This window comes from Heterodontus francisci, chromosome 15 (assembly GCF_036365525.1).
Source record: "Heterodontus francisci isolate sHetFra1 chromosome 15, sHetFra1.hap1, whole genome shotgun sequence".
NCBI lineage: Eukaryota > Metazoa > Chordata > Chondrichthyes > Heterodontiformes > Heterodontidae > Heterodontus > Heterodontus francisci.
Genome location: NC_090385.1, coordinates 11,872,860 through 11,895,405, shown reverse-complemented (window position 1 = coordinate 11,895,405; position 22,546 = coordinate 11,872,860). Strand labels below are relative to the sequence as shown.

Here is a 22,546-nt window from a genome sequence, read left to right as displayed (position 1 = left end):
TTATTACCTTTGAGGTTCTGCTTCTTAATTTGCGGCCTACTTCCTCATACTGACTATGCAGAACCTCTTTCCTTGTCCTGCTTATGTCGTTGGTACCTACATAGACCACGACGACTGGATCCTCCCCCTCCCACTATAAGTTGCTCTCTAGCCCTGAGCAGATGTCCTGAACCCTGGCACCGGACAGGCAAAAGAGCCATCTGGACTCTCGCTCTTTGCTGTCGAGAACAGCGTAAATCCCCCTAACTATACTGTCCCCTAATACCACTACATTCCTTTTTTCTCCCTCCACCTGAAAGGCTTCCTGTACCATGGTCAGGTTGCTCCTCCACCCTGCAGCCCCCACTCTCATCCAAACAAGTTGAAAGAACCTCAAACCTGTTAGACAATCGCAAAGGCTGAGGCTCCTGCACTCCTGCCCTCTGGTTCCCCTTATCTGCCTCAGCTGCAGCCACTCTCTCCTGTCCCTGAGCAAATCAGAACACCCTATCCTAAGGGGTGTGACGCCTCCTGGTACAAATTGTCCAGGTAACTTTCCCCCTCCTTGATGTGTTGCAGTGTCTGCAGCTTGGATTCCAGTTCAATGACTCTGAGCTGAAGCTCTTTGAGCCACAAACACTTACTGCGACGTGGTTGCCCTGGATCACACTGGCATCCAGCTCCCACATGCTGCAGCCATGACACATCACCTGCCCTGCCATCCTTAATGTGTTTTAATTAACTACTTAATTATTTTATTTAATTATTTATTTTATTTTCCTTTTTTTAATATATTTTATTAAGTTTACCACTAGTTCATTTACTATTTTAAACGGTAGGACTAGAATGACCTTAAACACTTACCAGATACTCACCAAACAGGTAGCTTCTTCCCAAACCAACCACCTACCTGCTTGCCTGTGATGTTTGATGCTATGTTTGTGTCAGGCAAACCCCCCCCCACCTGCCAGGACTGAGGCACACGTTATTTCGCCACATGAACAAAAACTTAAAATTGCAAGCCCTGACTGGAAGGACATTTGCATAGTACCAGACAATGTTGAAACAATGGGGACCTAGTAGTTGCTGCCCCAATGCACAGAAGTAGTCAGACCAGTTTTAGTCACATGACTAACCTGCTGTTGCAGTTTAGAAATGAGAGTTTTAAATGGGAGAAAACAGGATTTGAACTGAGACAAAGCCGTGTGCTCATGGAGTAAAGAGCTCTCCTGGAACTAAAGCAAGAAGAACTCTCTCCTGCCTGCTTCCAACTCTTTCCTATGGAACTGAATCTTGTGAAAATACGTGAAACTCAAAAAGAGAAAAGTTTCCTGAGTGAACAAGGTTTTAAGATGACTACTGGGCCCCAACGAAAAGCAAGACTACTTTCAAAAGGACTACAGTGAGCTCGAAACACCATAACAAGATATTACCTCAAACCCCTCTCTACTATATTTTCCTCTGCTCTTTTCTGTTCCTATCTGCATGTGTATATCACATGTGCATGTCGTAAATCCGTGGGCATGAACTGTATTAGAGTTTAAGTTTTAATAACATTTCATCTTTCTTCTTTAAACCTCAGAAAGCCTGCGTGAATTGGTTTCTTTGTCTTATAATTGGAAAGTTGTGAACTAGGATTCACAAAAAGGGGAGCTCAAAACACAGTGTGTTTAAAATTAAACCCTGTTACAATAAGACCAGGTGAAGATAGTAACAGACCCCTAGACACATTTTGCACCTGGTCGTAACATTTGATTAAAATTAAATTAAATTGAAAGCTTACCTGTATATTTGCTCCTGCAGCTCTCTGTTTCCCTGCTCCCTCTGTTGATTGTAACGTCACTCTGATGTCACTTTTCGATTTTTCCCTGCTCTGCTCCTGCCGTGCTCCTCTCTCTCTCTCGGTCTCTGTCTCCAGTCTCCGACTCTGGGCTTTTGACACTTTTTTAAACCTCTGCTCCCGCCATACTTCCTCTCTCTGTCGCTCTGTCTCCGACTCTGGACTTTTGGCGCAATTTTTAAACCTCCGCTCCCACCATGCTCCTCTCTCTCTCGCTCCGTCTCAGTGAGACTAATAATGTCAAAAGTGGAAGATCGTGCCAACTCAAGTGTTACAACCAGGAGAGAAAGAGGTCTAGGGGTCCCTTTTAGCCTTCACCTGGACTTACTTTAACAGTGTTTTTTTTAGCTCCCCCTTGGTGAATCCTTGTTCACCACTTTCTAATTATAAGGCAAAGAAACCGGCACAAACAGGCTCTCTCAGGTTTAAAGAAGAAAAGTTGAAATTTATTAAACATAGATTTGGTTAACGCCTACACATATACGACGCGCCCATGCTACCATGCATACGTGATACACACATGCAAATCGAGACAGAAAAGAGCAGAAAAATAAAGTGGAAAAGTTTGAGGCAATATCTGAAGAGTTGTTGTAACGGTTCTTAGAGCTCACTGTAGAGTCCTTGATTGTAGGTAGATCTTGCGTTTCATTGAGGCCCAGTATTCTTCTTAAACCTTGTTCGCTGCAGGAGACTTTTCTCTCTTGGGGTTCATATGTCTTCAGTGTATTCAGAGGCTTGTGAGAAAGAGATGGGAGCAGACAGGAGAGAGATCTTCTCAGTCCAGGAGCAAACTGTCTTTCTGAGTTCAAACTCTCTGTGGCCAGTTCAGAAGAAAACCCTGGAACAGCCAGATAGTCATGTGACCAGCTGGTCTAACCAGTCCTGGCCCTTGTGGATTGTTTCCTCCGTAGCAGGCCCTGGAATGCGCTTCCTCACCTTCGATGTCTGTTAGTCTGCAAATATTTTTTTCCAGCCACGGCTTATCGATTTAACAGTCATTTTCTCGCTCCAACAAGAGTTAAAAATCAATGTTCATGACAAAATTGATGTGACTCATTCTTGGTAGGTGGGGGCCTGCCATGACACAAGTGATTTCTAATATTTCTATCTGCTGGGATGCCAACAGCATACCCTACAAAGGAGCAGGGAATTACCAACAGCAACTTCTGGACTTCTGCTTTTAACTGCGCAAGTGTGGATGCCACAAGTTGCTCTCAGTTTCAGTTATGCTACTACAATCACAAAATCTGGGTCCAAGTGTCATTGTTCATGCAGAAGCTGGAAGCACGAGGGCAAATCTTAGGGGTTTATCCTGGAAATGTATCCCAGCACCAAAACGCAGACAGGAGACTCAATGAACATGGTTTTCTCAGGAGTGAGCCGAAGTCGCATCCTATGCGATGTACCGAATGTTGTGCTGTTAGGATAATTTTCCATGGCTGGGAGTGATCTGGATGCAGGTGATTCATAATGATTACTTGCCCAAGTAAAGTACTGCCTGGTTTGTGGCTTTGAAACATGTCCAATGTTGATCAAATGCTTGTGACATCAGTCTTCAACCTTCTGGTACTCGATTAGTTATAAAACTAGCCTTTAAATCCAGTTCTTAGCCAGAGACTATTTCCCACCTGCCACCCAAATGTGGACTGTTAGGATCACTAGAAAGCAAGTAGGAGTATTTCAAACTTGGAAATTGGAAAGGTGTTTAGATGGTTAGAATACAGTATACTAGCTGGAAATTAAAGGTAAGGTAAAAACACCCCCCCAAAAAACAGCATTTCTCAAACATTTATTTTAATTCATCTTCAGCTAACTCAGAGTGCCAGCAGGTGAAGAGGATGCACTCTCAAAGTTTTCAGCTCCATGAATGGAAACAAACTATTAAAATGCCAAGAATAGCTTGATCGATCAGAATGAAAAAAATACTTTGAAATGCTTCATTTTTGCCCTCCTGTCTTATTTCTCCTCCACCTCAATTTTCCTCGAAACCATATTGTCCCATTATAATAGTCTATTCTATACAAATCCTGATTTCTCTAACCACTCCGCAACTACAACCCCCCTACCCCACCGCTACCCAAACTCCTGACTCGTACTGTCCATTTCTGGCATGTGAATAATATCTGAATACAGAATTGTTCTTGGAGTAGTTGAAACTGGTTGAAGCCCAGAAAAGGCTGCCCTTGAATGATAAAAACTTTTTGGTGGTCCCTGGAGCCAAACAGTGCCCAAATACTAGGCATCAGTTGGGAGTATTCCAATGCCATTCTGGGCACCCCATTAGAACTATACCAGGATTATAGTTGTTAAGAAAATATTAAAAATTTGGAGCTTATTCTACTGGAATGCCGGTTACGGGGATCCAACCGTTTGTCCAAAATTATGAAAATTTTTGAGTGGCAAATAGTGAAATACTGACTAAATGGAAAATCAAGAAGCCTAACGGCATACAGTCATTATGGCACTGAAGGAGGCCGTTTGGCCCATCAGGTCCATGCCGGCTCTCTGTAGAGCAATCCAGTCAGTCCCATTCCCCCACTCGATCACCGTAGACCTGCAAGTTCATTTCCTTTAGGTTCCCATCCAATTTCCTTTAGAAATCATTCATCGTCTCCACTTCCACCACCCTCAAAGTTAGCGAGTTCCAGGTCATTACCACTCGGTGTGTAAAAAAGTTCTTCCTCACATCCCCCTGCATCTCTTGCCCAAAACCTTAAATCTATGTCCATCAGCTAATGGGAACAACTTTTCTTTGTCTACTTGATCTAAACCTGCGATAATATTGTACACCTCTATCAAATCTCCCCTCACTCTCCTTTGCCCTAAGAGAACAACCCCAGCTTCTCCAACTTAGCCTTTGTAGCTAAAATCCCTTATCCCTGGAACCATTCTGATAAATCTCCTGTGCACTGTCTCAAGGACCCTCACATTTTCCCAAAAGTACAGTGACCAGAACTGGATGCAATACTCCAGTTGTGGCCTAACCAGAGCTTTATAAAGGTTCAGCATAACTTCCCTGCTTTTGTACTGAATACCTCTATTTATGAAGCCCAAGATTTCATATGCTTTCCTAATTCCTCTCAATAGGTCCTGCCACCTTCAAAGATCCATGCACATGAACCCCCAGGTCCCTTTTTAGAACTGTGCCATAAGGTCTATATTGCCTCTCCCTATCACTTCTGCCAAAATGCATCACCTCACACTTGTCTGTATTAAATTCCACTGCCACTTGTCTGTCCATTCTGTGAGCCTATGTCCTGCTGCAGGCGATTGGTATCATCCTCACCATCTGCCACATCCCCAAGTTTGGAATTATCAGCAAATTTTGACATTTTTGACTGTATTCCAATGCCCAAGTCATTTATATATTTCAAAAAAGTAATGGTCCTAGCACTGAGCTTGGGGAGCACCACTGTCCACCATCCTCCAGTATGAAAAAACATGCATTTACCACAACTCACTGTTTTCTGACCTTAAGCCAATGTTTTATCTAAGCACTGACCCTCCATTTCCATGAGCCTCAATTTTGTTAGCCAGCCTTTTATGTGGTACTTGGTCAGACAAACACTTTCTTAAATTCCATATGGACAACATCCATTGCTGCCCGTTCATCAACCTTCTTTGTTACTTCATCAAAAAATTTAATTAGATTAGTCAAGCACGATCTGCCTTGTGAAAAGCGATGCTGGCTATCCTTAATTAACTCAAACCTCTCCAAATGCCTGTTGATGTTTTCCCTGATTATTGTTTCTCAAAGCATACCCATCACTACTGTTAAACTGGCCTGCAGTTACTATGAATGTCCTTACACCCTTTCTTGAAGAAAGGTGCCACATTTGCCACTCAATCAAGAGTGCCAAGCCTGTTATACTCTCAGCACTACATGAACTGCTTTGCCTGTGCTGGGACGAGAGAGCAGTACCCCAGGACATGCGCGATGCCAATATTATCACCCTCTATAAAAACAAAGGTGACCGCGGTGACTGCAACAACGACCGTGGAATCTCCCTGCTCAGCATAGTGGGGAAAGTCTTTGCTCGAGTCGCTCTAAACAGGCTCCAGAAGCTGGCCGAGCGCAGCGTGAACGAGAGAGACTCACAGTTGGTATGTTGCCTCCCAGGTGCCAGGGTTCGTGATGTCTCGGATCGTGTTTTGGGGATCCTTAAGGGGGAGGGGGAGCAGCCCCAAGTCGTGGTCCACATAGGCACCAACGACACAGGTAGGAAGAGAGATGGGGATTTAAGACAGAAATTCAGGGAGCGAGGGTGGAAGCTTAGAGCGAGAACAAACAGAGTTGTTATCTCTGGGTTGTTGCCCGTGCCACGTGATAGCGAAGCGAGGAATAGGGAGAGAGAGGAGTTGAACACGTGGCTGCAGGGATGGTGCAGGAGGGAGGGTTTTGGTTTCCTGGATAACTGGGGCTCTTTCTGGGGTAGGTGGGACCTCTACAAACAGGATGGTCTTCACCTGAACCAGAGGGGTACCAATATCCTGGGGGGGAGATTTGCTAGTGCTCTTCGGGGGGGGTTTAAACTAATTCAGCAGGGGGAGAAAGAAAATGTTGTCGAGGAGAATACTGAGATTCAGGCTACTAGGCTAGAAGGGATTGAGGTTCACAAGGAGGAGGTGTTATCAATTTTGGAAAGTGTGAAAATAGATAAGTCCCCTGGGCCAGATGGGATTTATCCTAGGATTCTCTGGGAAGCTAGGGAGGAGATTGCAGAGCCTTTGTCCTTGATCTTTATGTCGTCATTGTCGACAGGAATAGTGCCGGAAGACTGGAGGATAGCAAATGTTGTCCCCTTGTTCAAGAAGGGGAGTAGAGACAGCCCTGGTAATTATAGACCTGTGAGCCTTACTTCGGTTGTGGGTAAAATGTTGGAAAAGGTTATAAGAGACAGGATTTATAATCATCTTGAAAAGAATAAGTTCATTAGCGATAGTCAGCACGGTTTTGTGACGGGTAGGTCGTGCCTCACAAACCTTATTGAGTTTTTCGAGAAGGTGACCAAACAGGTGGATGAGGGTAAAGCCGTGGATGTGGTGTATATGGATTTCAGTAAGGCGTTTGATAAGGTTCCCCATGGTAGGCTATTGCAGAAAATACGGAAGTATGGGGCTGAAGGTGATTTAGAGCTTTGGATCAGAAATTGGCTAGCTGAAAGAAGACAGAGGGTGGTGGTTGATGGCAAATGTTCATCCTGGAGTTTAGTTACTAGTGGTGTACCGCAAGGATCTGTTTTGGGGCCACTGCTGTTTGTCATTTTTATAAATGACCTGGAAGAGGGTGTAAAAGGGTGGGTTAGTAAATTTGCGGATGACACTAAGGTCGGTGGAGTTGTGGATAGTGCCGAAGGATGTTGTAGGGTACAGAGGGACATAGATAGGCTGCAGAGCTGGGCTGAGAGATGGCAAATGGAGTTTAATGCGGAAAAGTGTGAGGTGATTCACTTTGGAAGGAGTAACAGGAATGCAGAGTACTGGGTTAATGGGAAGATTCTTGGTAGTGTAGATGAACAGAGAGATCTTGGTGTCCAGGTGCATAAATCCCTGAAGGTTGCTACCCAGGTTAATAGGGCTGTTAAGAAGGCATATGGTGTGTTAGCTTTTATTAGTAGGGGGATCGAGTTTCGGAGCCACGATGCGGCACAGTGGCGCAGTGGTTAGCACCGCAGCCTCACAGCTCCAGGGACCCGGGTTCGATTCCGGGTACTGCCTGTGTGGAGTTTGCAAGTTCTCCCTGTGTCTGCGTGGGTTTTCTCCGGGTGCTCCGGTTTCCTCCCACATGCCAAAGACTTGCAGGTTGGTAGGTAAATTGGCCATTATAAATTGTCACTAGTATAGGTAGGTGGCAGGGAAATATAGGGACAGGTGGGGATGTTTGGTAGGAATATGGGATTAGTGTAGGATTAGTATAAATGGGTGGTTGATGTTCGGCACAGACTCGGTGGGCCAAAGGGCCTGTTTCAGTGCTGTATCTCTAATCTAATCTAATCATGTCATGCTGCAGCTGTACAAAACTCTGGTGAGACCGCACCTGGAGTATTGCGTGCAGTTCTGGTCACCGCATTATAGGAAGGATGTGGAAGCTATGGAAAGGGTGCAGAGGAGATTTACTAGGATGTTGCCTGGTATGGAGGGAAGGTCTTACGAGGAAAGGCTGAGGGACTTGAGGTTGTTTTCGTTGGAGAGAAGGAGGAGGAGAGGTGACTTAATAGAGACATATAAGATAATCAGAGGGTTAGATAGGGTGGATAGTGAGAGTCTTTTTCCTCGGATGGTGATGGCAAACACGAGGGGACATAGCTTTAAGTTGAGGGGTGATAGATATAGGACAGATGTGAGAGGTAGTTTCTTTACTCAGAGAGTATTAGGGGCGTGGAACGCCCTGCCTGCAACAGTAGTAGACTCGCCAACTTTAAGGGCATTTAAGTGGTCATTGGATAGACATATGGATGAAAATGGAATAGTGTAGGTCAGATGGTTTCACAGGTCGGCGCAACATTGAGGGCCGAAGGGCCTGTACTGCGCTGTAATGTTCTAAAAAAAAAAAATCTACCCTGAGGCACAATGTGGCTTTCGTGCAGAGAGATCGACCGTTGACATGCTGTTCTCCCTTCGTCAGATACAGGAGAAATGCCGTGAACAACAGATGCCCCTCTACATTGCTTTCATTGATCTCACCAAAGCCTTTGACCTCGTCAGCAGACGTGGTCTCTTCAGACTACTAGAAAAGATTGGATACCCACCAAAGCTACTAAGTATCATCACCTCATTCCATGACAATATGAAAGGCACAATTCAACATGGTGGCTCCTCATCAGAGCCCTTTCCTATCCTGAGTGGCGTGAAACAGGGCTGTGTTCTCGCACCCATACTTTTTGGAATTTTCTTCTCCCTGCTGCTTTCACATGCGTTCAAGTCCTCTGAAGAAGGAATTTTCCTCCACACAAGATCAGGGGGCAGGTTGTTCAACCTTGCCCGTCTAAGAGCGAAGTCCAAAGTACGGAAAGTCCTCATCAGGGAACTCCTCTTTGCTGACGATGCTGCTTTAACATCTCACACTAAAGAGTGCCTGCAGAGTCTCATCAACAGGTTTGCGTCTGCCTGCAATGAATTTGGCCTAACCATCAGCCTCAAGAAAACGAACATCATGGGGCAGGACGTCAGAAATGCTCCATCCATCAATATCGGCGACCACGCTCTGGAAGTGGTTCAAGAGTTCACCTACCTAGGCTCAACTATCATCAGTAACCTGTCTCTAGATGCAGAAATCAACAAGCGCATGGGAAAGGCTTCCACTGCTATGTCCAGACTGACCAAGAGAGTGTGGGAAAATGGCGCACTGACACGGAACACAAAAGTCCGAGTGTATCAGCCCTGTGTCCTCAGTACCTTGCTCTATGGCAGCGAGGCCTGGACAACGCATGTCAGCCAAGAGCGACGTCTCAATTCATTCCATCTTCGCTGCCTCTGGAGAATACTTGGCATCAGGTGGAAGGACCGTATCTCCAACACAGAGGTTCTCGAGGCGGCCAACATCCCCAGCTTATACATACTACTGAGTCAGCGGCGCTTGAGATGGCTTGGCCATTTGAGCCGCATGGAAGATGGCAGGATCCCCAAAGACACATTGTACAGCGAGCTCGCCACTGGTATCAGACCCACCGGCCGTCCATGTCTCCGCTTTAAAGACGTCTGCAAACGCGACATGAAATCCTGTGACATTGATCACAAGTTGTGGGAGTCAGTTGCCAGCGTTCGCCAGAGCTGGCGGGCAGCCATAAAGACGGGGCTAAAGTGTGGCGAGTCGAAGAGACTTAGTACTTGGCAGGAAAAAAGACAGAGGCGCAAGGGGAGAGCCAACTGTGTAACAGCCCCGACAAACAAATTTCTCTGCAGCACCTGTGGAAGAGCCTGTCACTCTAGAATTGGCCTTTATAGCCACTCCAGGCGCTGCTTCACAAACCACTGACCACCTCCAGGCGCTTATCCATTGTCTCTCGAGATAAGGAGGCCAAAGAGAAGGTGTCACATTTGCCACTCTCCAAACCTCTGGCACCTCCCCCCATCTAGGGAAGATTGGAAGATTATGGCAAGCCCTTCCGCTATTTTGATTCCCACTTCCTTTTGCAACCTGGGATGCAAGCCATCTGGCCTAGGCGATTTATCCATTCTGAGCATAGTCAGCCTTTCCAGTACATCCTATGAATTTCATCCCATCCATTGCCTCTACCATTTCTGCTTCTAACGATATTTTGTCAGCAACCTTTTCCCTCGTAAACACTGATACAAAGCACTCATTAAGTACTCTAGCCTTGTCATGTACCTCTAAGCATATATCACCTTCTTTGTCCCTAATAAGCCCCATCCCACCTCTTACTACTCGCTTGCTATTTACCTGCTGTTAGAAGATTTTTGGGTTCCCATTATGTTAACTGCCATTCTATTCTCATAATTCTCTCTTTGCCAGTCTTATTTTCCTCTTCACTTTTTTCAACTTACTGTATTTGGCCTGGTTCTCATTTGAAGAATTCACCTAATATGTAGCATACACCCTCTTTTTTTGTTTCATTATGATCTCCCTCATCATCCAAGGAGCTTTGGTTCCCTCACCTTTTGCCCTCGTTGGAATTTACTTAGCCTCAAACACCACCCCCTTATTATTCTGTTACAGGTTTTCCTGTCAATCTTTGGTTCCATTTTACCCTGGCTAGATCCCCTCTCTTCCCATTGAAGTTGGCCCTCTTCAAATTTAGAAGTTTACTTTACATTTCCTTGCTCTTCTCCATTACTAATTTAAACCTTATGATACAATGATCATTCTTACCCAAGTGTTCCCAACAGATCGTTGGTCCACTTGGCCCACCTCATTCCCCAGCATCAGATTCAGTAATGCCTCCTTCCCAGTTGGATCAAGAACATACTGATCAAGGAAGTTCTCCTGAATCCATTTCATAAATTCCTCCCCCTCCATTTCCTTTACTCTATCATTATCGCAATCGATATTTGGGTAATCCCAGTCTCCTCGTATCATCACTCTATAGTTCTTGCACATCTCTGTGATTTCCGTGCAGATTTGCTTTTCGATCTCTCTCACTATTTGCAGGCCTATAGAATACCCACATTAGTGTGATCATACCCTTTTTGCTTCTCATCTAACCAAATGGATTCTGTCCTTGCCTCAAAGGACATCCTCCTTTTCCAACATGACAAGGTCTTCCTTAATCAGTACTGCCACCTCAACCTCTCTTTTTTTCCTTCCCTATCTTTTCTGAACACTTTGAATATTAACATACGAATTAGGAGCAAAGTAGGCCATTCAGCCCCTGGTGCTTGCTCCACCATATAAGATGATCATGGCTGATTTGATTATGGCCTCAATTCTACTTTCCTGTCTCCCTCCCCAACTCCACCCCCACACCACTGCCATACCCTTTGACTCCCTGGTCAGTCAAGAATCTATCTAACTCAGCCTTAAAAATATTCAATGATCCAGCCTCCACTGCTCTCTGGGGAAGAGAATTCCACAGACTGAGAGAAAAAAAATTCTCATGTCTCCTTATTTTAAACTGTGTTCCCTAGTTCTAGTCTCTCCCACAAAGGGAAACATCCTCTCAGCCCCCTTAGGATCTTATACGTTTCAATAAGATCACCTCTCATTCATCGAAACTCTAATGGACAGAGGCCCAAACTGTACAACCTTTTCTCATAAGATAACCCCTTCATCCCAAGAATCAGTCGAGTGAACCTTCTCTGAACTGCTTCTAATGTAATGACATCCTTTAAGTATGGAGACCAAAACTGTGCACAGTACTCCAGATGTGGCCTCACCAATGCCCTGTACAACTGTAGTAAAACTTCCATACTCTCATAGTTGATTCCCCTTTCAATAAACGACAACATTCCATTTCCCTTCCTAATTATTTGCTATCCAGGGATATTCAGTATTTAGGAAGGACAGACAAAAAGCAAAAGGCGGTGAAGTTGCACTGCTGGTTAAAGATGAAATTTACGCAATAGTGAGGAAGGATATTAGCTCTGACGATGTGGAATATGTATGGGTAGAGCTGAGAAACACGAAGGGGCAAAAAACGTTAGTGGGTGTTGTATATAGATCCCTAAACTGTAGTGGTGATGTTGGGAATGGCATTAAACAGGAAATTAGAGATGCATGCGATAAAGGAATATCTGTAATTATGGGTGACCTTAATCTGCATATAGATTGGGCAATCAAATTAATCACAATACCGTACAGAAGGAATTCTTGGAGCGTATACGGGATGGTTTTCTGGACAAATATGTTGAGGAACCAACTAGAGAACAGGCCATCCTAGACTGGGTACTGTGTAATGAGAGAGGAATAATTGACAATGTAGTGGTGCGAGGCCCCTTGGGGACGAGCAAACCATAACATGATAGAATTCTTCATCAAGATGGAGAGTGACGTAGTTGATTCTGAGACTAGGGTCCTGAATCTTAGTAAAAGAAACTACGAAGGTATGAGGCGGGAGTTGGCCATGACGGATTGGGAAACATTACTTAAAAGGATGACGGTGGATGGGCAATGGCAAACATTTAAAGAGTGCATGGATGAACTGCAACAATTGTTTATCCCTGTCTGGCGCAATAGTAAAACGGGAAAGGTAGCCAAACCATGGCTTACAAGAGAAATTAGAGAGAGCATTAGATCCAAGGAAGAGGCATAAAAATTTGCCAGGAAAAACAACAGACCTGAGAATTGGGAGCAGTTTAGAATTCAGCAAAGGAGGACCAAGGGATTGATTAAGAAGGGGAAAATAGAGTACGAGGGCAAGCTTGCGGGGAACATAAAAACTGACTGTAAAAGTTTCTATAGGTATGTGAAGAGAAAAAGATTGGTGAAGACAACTGTAGGTCCCTTACAGTCAGAAACAGGGGAATTTATTATTGGGAACAAAGAAATGGCTGACCAACTAAATGCATACTTTGGTTCTGTCTTCACAAAGGAGGACACAAATATCATACCAGAAATGTTAGGGAACACAGGGCTTAGTGAGAGAGAGGAACTGAAGGAAATTAGTATTAGTAGAGAAATGGTGTTGGGGAAATTGATGGGATTGAAGGCCGATAAATCTCCAGGGCCTGATAGTATGCATCCCAGAGTACTTAAGGAAGTGGCCCTAGAAATAGTGGATGCATTGGTGGTCATCTTCCAAGATTCTATAGATTCTGGAACAGTTCCTACAGATTGGAGGGTAGCTAATGTAACCCCACTATTTAAAAAGGGAGGTAGAGAGAAAGCATACCTTCTGTCCCTTCATCCAAGTAATTGATATACATTTTACAACTTTTTACAATTTAACTCTGCTCCTAATTCTTATGTCTGTATTGTAAATAATTGAGGCCCCAGCACTGATCCCTGTGGCACTCCTCTAGTTACAGCTTGCCAACCTGATAATTACCCATTTATCCCTACTCTCTGCCTTCTGTTAGCTAACCAATCCCCTATCCATGCTCATATATTATCCCCCTACACCATGAGCTCTTATTCTGTGTAGTAACCTTTGATGTGGCACCTTATCAAATGCCTTTTGAAAATCCAAGTACACAACATCTGCAGGTTACCCTTTATCCACCTTGCTATGTTACTTAATCAAAAAACTCTAATAAATGAGTCAAACATGATTCCCCCTTCACAAAACCACACTGACTCTGCCTGATTGCATTGAGATTTACCAAGTGCCCTGCTATAACCTTCTTAATAACAACTTCTAGCATTTTCCCTATGATGGATGCTCGGCTAAGCGGCCTGTAGTTTCCTGCTTTCTGTCTCCCTCCTTTTTGAATAGAGGAGTTACAATCACTATTTTCCAATCTGATGGAATCTTTCCAGAATCTAGGGAATTTTGGAAATTACAACCAAAGTATCAACTGTCTCAGTAGCCACTTTCTTTTAAGAACCTATGATGCAGGGCATCAGGTCCTGGGGACTTGTCAGCCTTTAATTCTGATAGTTTGCTCAGTACGCTTTCCTTGGTGATTGTAATTGTTTTAAGTTCCCTCCCTCCCTTTCACCTCTTGATTTACAAGTATTCCTGGGATGTTATTTCTGTCTTGTACAGCGAAGGTAGACACAAAATATTTGTTCAAGGCTTCCGCCATTTCTTTATTTCCCATGATTAATTCCCCTGTTTCACCCTCTAATGGATCAACGTTGATTTTAGTTACTCTTTTCCTTTTTAAATACTTGTAGAAACTCTTACTATCTGTCTTTCTATTTCTAGCTAGCTTTCTCTCATACTCAAATTTCTCCCTCCTTATTTCTTTTTAGTCATTCTTTGCTGGTTTTTAAATTCTGTCCAATCCTCTGACCTACCACTAATCTTCAGAGTTGTACACAGATATTAAGCGCCTAGTCCTCACCATTTTTAAGCAACGTTTTCATTATTGCCACTACATCGTATTCCCACACAGCTATTTGTGGTTGTAGCTCACTAACCTTATTCTCTACACTTCGTGCATTTACATACTTGCATTCTAAACCTGTCTTTGTATTCCTCGTAGTCCTTCTTAGTTTACTCCTTTCTAATATGGTTTCTACTATTCTACTATTTTATTCTATTATTCGATTACTATTCTACTAAAATTCTACTATTTCCTTCTCAAATACTGTTCTACACACTCACTCCTTATGCACGTCATTCCTCTTTTCTACTTCTACATGCTGGTGTCCACCACTCTGCAATTTAGTTTAAACCCATCCCAACCACACTAGCGAACCTCCCTGCAAGGACTTTGGTCCCAGTCCTGTAGAGGTGAAATCGTCTCCTTTGAATAGGTACCTCCTGCCCCAGACCGGGACCCAATATCCCAAGAATCTGAAGTCCTCCCTCCTGCACCATGCCTCAAACCATGCATTGATCCTCACTATCTTCCTATTTCTACTCTAGCTAGCACGCAGCACTGGGAGTAATCCGGAGATTACTACCTTTGAGGTCCTACTTTTTAACTTCCTCTCTATCTCCTAAAATTCTGACTGTAGAACCCGAATACCTGCTCTCTCCAAGTCATTGGTACTGATGTGCACCACAATTTCTGGCTCACTCCCTTCCTCCTACAGAATATTCTCCATCCTCTCCGTGATGCCCTTTACCCTGGCATTAGGAGGCAACACACTATGTGGGACACACGATGATAATTACAGACTTGCCTGTCTGTCCCCCAACTATGGAATCTCCTATAATGGCTGCTTACTCTTTGCTATGCCCATCCTATGCAGCCCCTTGCCAACTGGCACCCTGATCTGGACTGCATTTCTTCAAGATTTCCGCACCCACCAGTCTCCAAAGCTGAGTACTGGTTTGAGAGTAGCACATACCCCCAAGACTCCTGCACCTCCTACCTCTTCCGACTCTTCCAGATGACTACCCATTTACTATCTTGAACTCTCCTGCCTGTGGGGTGACCACCTTCTGGAATGTATGATCCAGGAAACACTCATCCTCCATAATGCTCTGCAGTGACTCCAGCTGCCCCTCAAGCTCGGAAATCCTGAGTTTGAGCTCAAGCAGCTGAAACACTTCCTACACAGGTGATTCCCCAAGACACATGAAGTGTCCTGAAGTTCCCAAATGGCACAGGAATTGCAAGCAACAGGTCTCAACTGCCCATCCATGATCTAAGAAAAAAAATTCTCTATCCCTCGTTTAGAATCTAGTTAACACCTTGCATAAACTATTTTAATTAATGTCTCAAGACCTGCTCTGTGCTAATATTAATACTAATTCCTTTACTGTTATACTTACCCCAATTGAAATGTTATTAGTTTTAACTAGTTAAGCTATAAATTTAATACAATACTACATAGTTTCCACATCCTAGTTTAAACTTGGACTCTGGATTAACCGAAAGGAAGCACAAACATTTTTCCTACGATTGGAGGGCATTAAAATTTGACCTGCTCTGTTTTCCTAAAGTGACTACTGAGGCCTTATGAAAATAAAATTGGATATAAATTTTAAAACTGGAAAAGGACAGAGAAAGAAGGCAGGGAAGGAGGATTACAATAAATTTTGTTCTGATCTACACACTTGCTGTCAAAAAATGCAATAAAAGAAAATCCCACTTTTAAGCTCACACTTCATGATAAGCATTTTAGAATGTTCTATGTACTCAATGTATTTTGCACTGAAGGTTACACGAAATACCATGGGGTCATAGAAATTTCAGCACAGAATGGGGCCATTGGTTCCTGGTGCCTCTTCTGCTACAGGCTCTTCAACTGGAGATATTGAAAGGAAGCAAAGAAAGATTGACATGCAGTTCTACAGCACCTTTCACAACCTCAGGATGTCCCAAAACACTTTACAGCCAATAAAGTACTTTAGAAGTGTTGTCGCAGTAGGAAAGATCAATTTAGTTCTAAATGCCCACCATGAAGTGTGAGCTTAAAAATGCGATCTTCTCTTACTTATATATTTTTTGTCTCCAAGTGTGCAGATCAGAACAGTGAAAATTAAGGGTGTGCCAAATAATCCAAACAAATACTTTTTAAAGAAGATTTACACTAAATTATGTCCTGGCTAACTTTAAAAGTACTTTTTAAAGAAGATTTACACTAAATTATGTCCTGGCTAACTTTAAAAGTGTCAAGCAGTTGCTGGATTTGTTTTCATATCTATTAAGATAACATTACGAGTGCACCCTTCAATAACTCATAGAAGCCTCAAGACGATAAAACATGTTGCATTACACATTCATGGATATTCACATACCTCAACATCATCACCTTCGTTAATGTCTTTGTGATAGTCTGCCGGTGGTGGAAATCGAACATCGTGGAAAGGAATTCGTCGCTCGGGTTGCCAGCTGAAACCAGAATTTAAATGAGCTGATTCAGAGAATAAAATGGTGGAAACAGGAGCAAAAACAAGCCAGCCCGCTGATTGGGTTCGTATGTCTGTTAGCAGAACCACATTTTTAGCCCTGGTACCTGTTTGAAACAAATTTTCCAAATGCACGATTCTTCAGCTTAGTATTGCTCCTGTAAAATATCTAGTCTTGCTATAACAATTTCTCCAAATGCTACATTCAATCTAAACTCACCGATGACAAGGAACTGGTGCTGACTATATGGAGAAGAGGTGTTCACATTTCCCACGGTCAAGTGCTGTATTGCACTAGCTTCTCTCTTCTTGGGGGTTTCTGACTCGCTCATGCGCTTCCACCTCTGCCATTCCTGCAGCCATTTGCCTGTTGTCACCTTTCCTGCACATAGACCCACCATCTCAACATGATTTCCAAATTAGGAGACAGCACATTGCCGAACTAATAAAAGTATCCGAGCACCCCACTTAGCCCTTTGCCTTCCTGGACATAATTCATGCCACAAGTGGACTGCAAATTAGAATCAGCAGGAGTGCCAATGTTAGCAAAGGGTGCAATAGCCCAATGATAATGGACTTGCAACCAAGAGGTTGAGAGTCCATAATCCTACCAAGGCAAGTTGAGAAATGAATTCACTAAATCTGCTAATTTATGGCCTGGTTGAAAGTCACCAGATCATAACACCCTTCACAGAAGGATCCGCCACCCCAACTAGCCTAGCCTTGGTGATTCCAGCTCCACATGACATGATTGACCTGTAACTAGGGATGAACAATATAAATCGCCATGTCAGTGTCTCCCGCATCCCAAGACCAAATAAAAACCAATCATGATGCACCCTATTTAGTGCTCTGTAACGCAAGCCACATTCTGCATATAGGCCATTCTTTGTTGTGTCTGGGTTGGCCATCCTTCCTTCTCATCTGAGCATAGGAAAAAGCAATTTTAATCGCTTCAAAAAGGAGCAGCTGGTTAAATTCTTCACCTAATTTAAACATTCTGTAAGAGGAATGCATCATTTTCACAATAATAACAGTGAGCCAGTGACTTACATTGGGGTTAAAAATAATTGCTATAGCAGCAAGTTATCAGAAATTCAGAACACTACAACCAGCTTAGAACGTCTTAAGTGGCTAAAAGTCAGTCAGATGCCAGCATCCAGAGAACCTACAGGCAATTAAAGGAACTTGAGTTTATATAAAAGCAAGTTCACACTAAAAACTTTCCACAGGCTCCCTGAGCAGGTTTATCCAGCCTGGATATGGGAAAATTCCATGTTATATCCCCGAGTTAGCCAATATGAACCAGAGTAGTAGCAGAGAAAAACTGGCAAAGCTCCTCATTGCTATTGAGTGACCACCGCTGGAAACTCAAGTATGTGTGGACATCAGATAAGAACAGGATTGAGCTCAGCTATGATTCAAATACTGCCAATAGCAATGTGAAAGCATGGTTAAAAATTAATATTTGGACATTTGAACTCAAGGATAGACCAGTTTCGAAAAGAAGAGCGGAAGAGAAAAAAGTCCAGGGGAAAAAAAAAATGCACTTTTTTGCAGAAAATTACACTTACAAGTACGCTGAACAAAAAATAAAAATAAGGAAATCATGCAGATTTCATTTCTACTCTCAATTAAAATTTTACACTCCCGTCAAAAATTAACAAGCAGTTATGTTCCAACGGCCATGTAAGACAAGGACTTACTTGTTCTCAAAAGCAACAGTCAAAGCCTCATCATGCACATCCTTCACAAATGCCTGTAAGAAATTAAAAACAACATAAAAAGTATGTGATAAAATAAATGCAATTTGTGGAAAGTGCCCATTTTGGCAGCGCTTACCATGACTGATACACATGTTTTAAATCATGTTAGGTGAACAAGTACCAACTCAACACAGTATTGTGATTTGAAGGACTATTGCAAATGAATGCAATATACATAATATTAAGGATAGCCAGGATAAAGATTTGTGCAATAGCATAGACACTACTGATACTGATTATTAAAAAAACACGCAGTATCGACCCTAGACGCTGGACATAACAAAGGCACACCCTGCTCCGTCAACTCTGCAAACTCAATAGCATCTGGGGACTTGTGCCAAAATTGGGAGAGCTGTCCCACAGAATAGTCAAGCAGCAGCCTGACAGTCATACTCTCAGAATTATACCTTTCAGCTAACATCCCAGACTCCTCCATCACCATCCCTGGGTATGACTTGTTCACCGGCAGTATAGACGCAAAAGAGGTGGCGAATCAGTGATACGCAGTCGTGAGGGAGTGGCCCTGAGAGTCCCAAATCTTGACTCAGGACCCATGAACTCGCATAGCATCAGGTCAAATACAGGCAAGGAAAACTCCTACTGATTACCACCTACTGTCCACCTTCAGCTGATGAATCAGTGCTCCTCCACGTTGAGCACCACTTGGAAGAAGCACTGAGGGTAGCAAGGGCACAGAATGTACGCTGGGTGGGGAGCTTCTGACCAAGCTTGCCAAGTCCTGAGGACATATTTGCCAGACTGGGCCTGGGCCAGGTGGTGAGAAAAATCAACAGAAGGGGGAAAACCCAATTGACCTCGTCCTCAGCAATCTACCTCTCATCTCATTTCACACTGTGGATACCCTCCTCGTGCTAAATGGGATAGATTCAGAACAGATATAACAGCTCAAAACTGAACATCTATGAGGCTCTGTGGGGCAAGAGCAGCAGAATGATATTCCACTATATTCTGTAACCTCATGGCCTAGAATATTCCTCACTCTGTCATTACCATCATGCTGGGGGCCAACTCTGGTTTAATGAGGAGAGTAGAAGAGCATGTTAGGAGGAGCACCAGGCGTACGTGAAAATAAGATGCTAACCTGGTGAAGCTACAACACAGGACTATATATATTCCAAACAGCGCATATTATAGACAGAGCAAAGTGATCCCACAACCAGCGGATCAGATCAAAGCTCTGCCATCCTACTACATCCAGTTTTGAATGGCGGTGGACAATTAAACAAGTAATTGGAGGAATAGGCTCCATGAGCATCCCTGTCCACGATGGTGGTGGAATCCAGCACGTTAGTGCAAAAGACAAGCCTGAAGCATTTGCAACTAGTTTCAGTCAGAAGTGCAAGTGGATGATCTAGCTCAGCCTCCTCCTGAGATCCCCACCATAAAAGAAACCAGTCTTCAGCCAATTCAATTCATCCTATGAGACTCAGGAAACCTTGAGTGCACTGGATACAGCAAAGGTTACGGGTCCTGGCAACAGCCCAGCTGTGGTGCTCAAGACTAATGCTCCAGAACTAGCTGCATCTCTAGTTAAGCTTTTCCAGTACAGCTACAGCACTGGCATCTACCCGACAAAGGAGAAAGGTGATGAGGAATATCCTGTCCACAAAAAGCAGGACAAATGCAACTGGCCAATTACCGCTCAAACAATCTTGTTACAAAGGTTTCTTTTTGTACTCAGAACTTAGAATTCTATGTGTTTTAAAAAACTGAGAAAAGGATTTTTTTTGCTCAGTGGAAGACACCTGTAAATAGTTGGAATTCCTGCAATGTTTTGAAAGGAAGTTCATAACAAGAGTGAAACCTTATGAGTGCTTTGAAAGGAAGTTGAATTTGTACAAGGACAGGAAGGCTAGCAGTTTCAAGGATATCATAGGGGTTTGACCTTTCCTCAGAGCAGTTTTTTTTTTGAAGGACAAGAGACACTGGGCTGAATTTTACATTAGGCAGACGGGAATCTGCCACCGATGTGGAAGTCGGTGGTCAACCCGCTTCTGCTTAGCCCGGGGATCCGTCCCGTATTTTACGGATCCCCGGTCTTTAATTGTCCCAAGGCGGGACTTCTGCCCACTTGAGGGAGGAGGTCCCACCTCTGTGAGCTGCCAGCCAATCAGAGGGCCAGCAACTCTTAGTCCCAGCAACGCCACCGGGAGTGGTGGCTACTGCTGGGACTGCAGCCCAGCCGACACCAAGGAACCTGGAGGGAAGGTAAGTTAAGGTTGCCTCACCAGGGGGATCAGTCCCTTCTTGGTGAGGCGGGAGTGGTCGTTTTGGGGGGGGGGGGGGGGGCGTCCTGGGTCCCAGGGTTGGGTTGGGAGGTGGGGGCGGCCCTCAATCGGGCACCCTGTGCCTGATTGCCATGGAACCCACCCCGGGCTGCGGAAAAGCCGGTAGCTATCGCTGGGCAGCCTTTCACGTCCCCAGCGTGCCCACTTGCAACGAGTAAAATACCCGTGGAGGCAAGCGAGGGCCCTTAAGTGGCCACTTAAGGGCCTTGATTGGCCTCGGGTGGGCGGGCCATTTCCCACCCCCTGCCCGGCGCCGTAAACTTGGCCGGAGGCAGAAGTGGGGTGGGTAGGCCTCCCGGAGCCTCCTGCTCAATTTTAAGCCGCCCCCACCCCACCATCCGACCCACTGGGACAGCGTAGAATTCAGCCCACTGTGTCTGGACATGAGACCATGTTCAGGAAAGTTTTTTTCACCTTGGACCTTTTAAAAAGCCAGTGAATTGGACAAAGTGCATACATTTGAAATCTTACTTTGAACTGCCTACAGCAAGGGACCAAAGACCCAGAAAAAATATTACCTCTCTCTGTAAAGGCGACTTGCATCTCTTGAAAAGGAATCCTGCATTTGAAAGGTGGCAGATTCCTGTTGCCTCCAGTCTCTGAAGAATTCCTGCATCCATTGAGATTCCTGCTGCCTCCTGTGCTATATACTAAGAAATCCTGAAATCTGAAGAATTCTTCTACTGCTAGACTGCTGCTTCAAAATCCAAGCAGACCTGTTGCTAACATCCTTGATGGAAGACGTATGTGATGCCTGCTGAAGTTAAACTGCCGTGAAAGCCAACCTATCAGACTGTTCATCAACCTCGCCTGGAAAGACTTCGAGTGGCATCCGACTATTCGACTCTGGGACACCTCACCATACCGAAAACATCCTACTAGAACGTGAACCTCAATTATTTTTATTACTCCTTCTATTCCTAAGAAACAGCTGTAAACCAAAAATCCTTTTTCCCCAGTTAACCAGTTTCTTTTTGAATGTATTTGTGTGCGCACGAAAGTTAAAGGAATAAGGGGTTTTTCATGCGTAGATTTATCTTGTTAGTAGTTAAAACCAATTACTTCTTTTCGAATAAACAGTTAATGTTGTTGTTGTTTAAAGAAACCCGGTGTGGGGTGCTTTATTCTGGGGGGAAAATACAAGATTTAATTTGGCTATTCTTCGGTTGGTGGGAAACTTTATTTGATATGCTATGACCTGTGGAGTAGTTGGGCTGAATTAGCAGTGCATTACTCCCACTTTGGTCGTAACAATCTACTCTCAAACAATACCAAAGTGATGGCTAGTGTCATCAACGGTGCTATAAAACTGCACTTACCAATAATCTGCAGCCCACTGTTCAGTTTGGGTTCCATCAGGACCACTCAGTTCTGGACCCCATTACAGCCTTGGTCCAAATATGGACAAAAGAGCTAATTCCAGAGGTGAGGTGAGAATGACTGCCCTTGACATCAAGGGAGCATTTGACCGAGTGTGGCATCAAGGAGCCCTTGTAAAATTGAAGTCAATGGCAATCAGGGACAAAAACTCTCCACTGGCTGGAGTCATACTTAGCACAAAGGAAGATGGTTACAATTATTGGCGGCCAGTAATCTCAAACCCAGGACATCACTGTAGGAGTTCCTTACGACAGTGTCCTAAGCCAAAGCATCTTCAGCTGCTTCATTAGTAACCTTTAAATCAGTGAGATGAGGAGAATCTTCACTTCTTCTCCACCAATTCTCCTAATCTCACCCCTTGCTGTGTATTCACAATACCCTCTGACCTTCCCCTCTCTGATGCTG

At 44.0% G+C, this 22,546-nt stretch overlaps 1 protein-coding gene across 5 annotated transcripts in view; it reads right to left on the bottom strand.

Annotated features, from left to right (window-relative positions):
• The window catches only part of fmr1 (fragile X messenger ribonucleoprotein 1), a 96,105-nt gene that overhangs the window by 49,009 nt on the left and 24,550 nt on the right, over positions 1 to 22,546 (bottom strand). For 4 of the 5 annotated variants that reach the window (XM_068047107.1, XM_068047108.1, XM_068047111.1 and 1 more), the window contains exons 2-3: positions 18,393 to 18,445; positions 16,576 to 16,669 (exon numbers count right to left, since the gene is read on the bottom strand). In XM_068047107.1, the coding sequence (XP_067903208.1) occupies positions 16,576 to 16,669; positions 18,393 to 18,445 (147 nt within the window). The remainder of the gene's footprint in view (positions 1 to 16,575; positions 16,670 to 18,392; positions 18,446 to 22,546) is intronic. The other variant, XM_068047109.1, reaches the window with a different exon arrangement.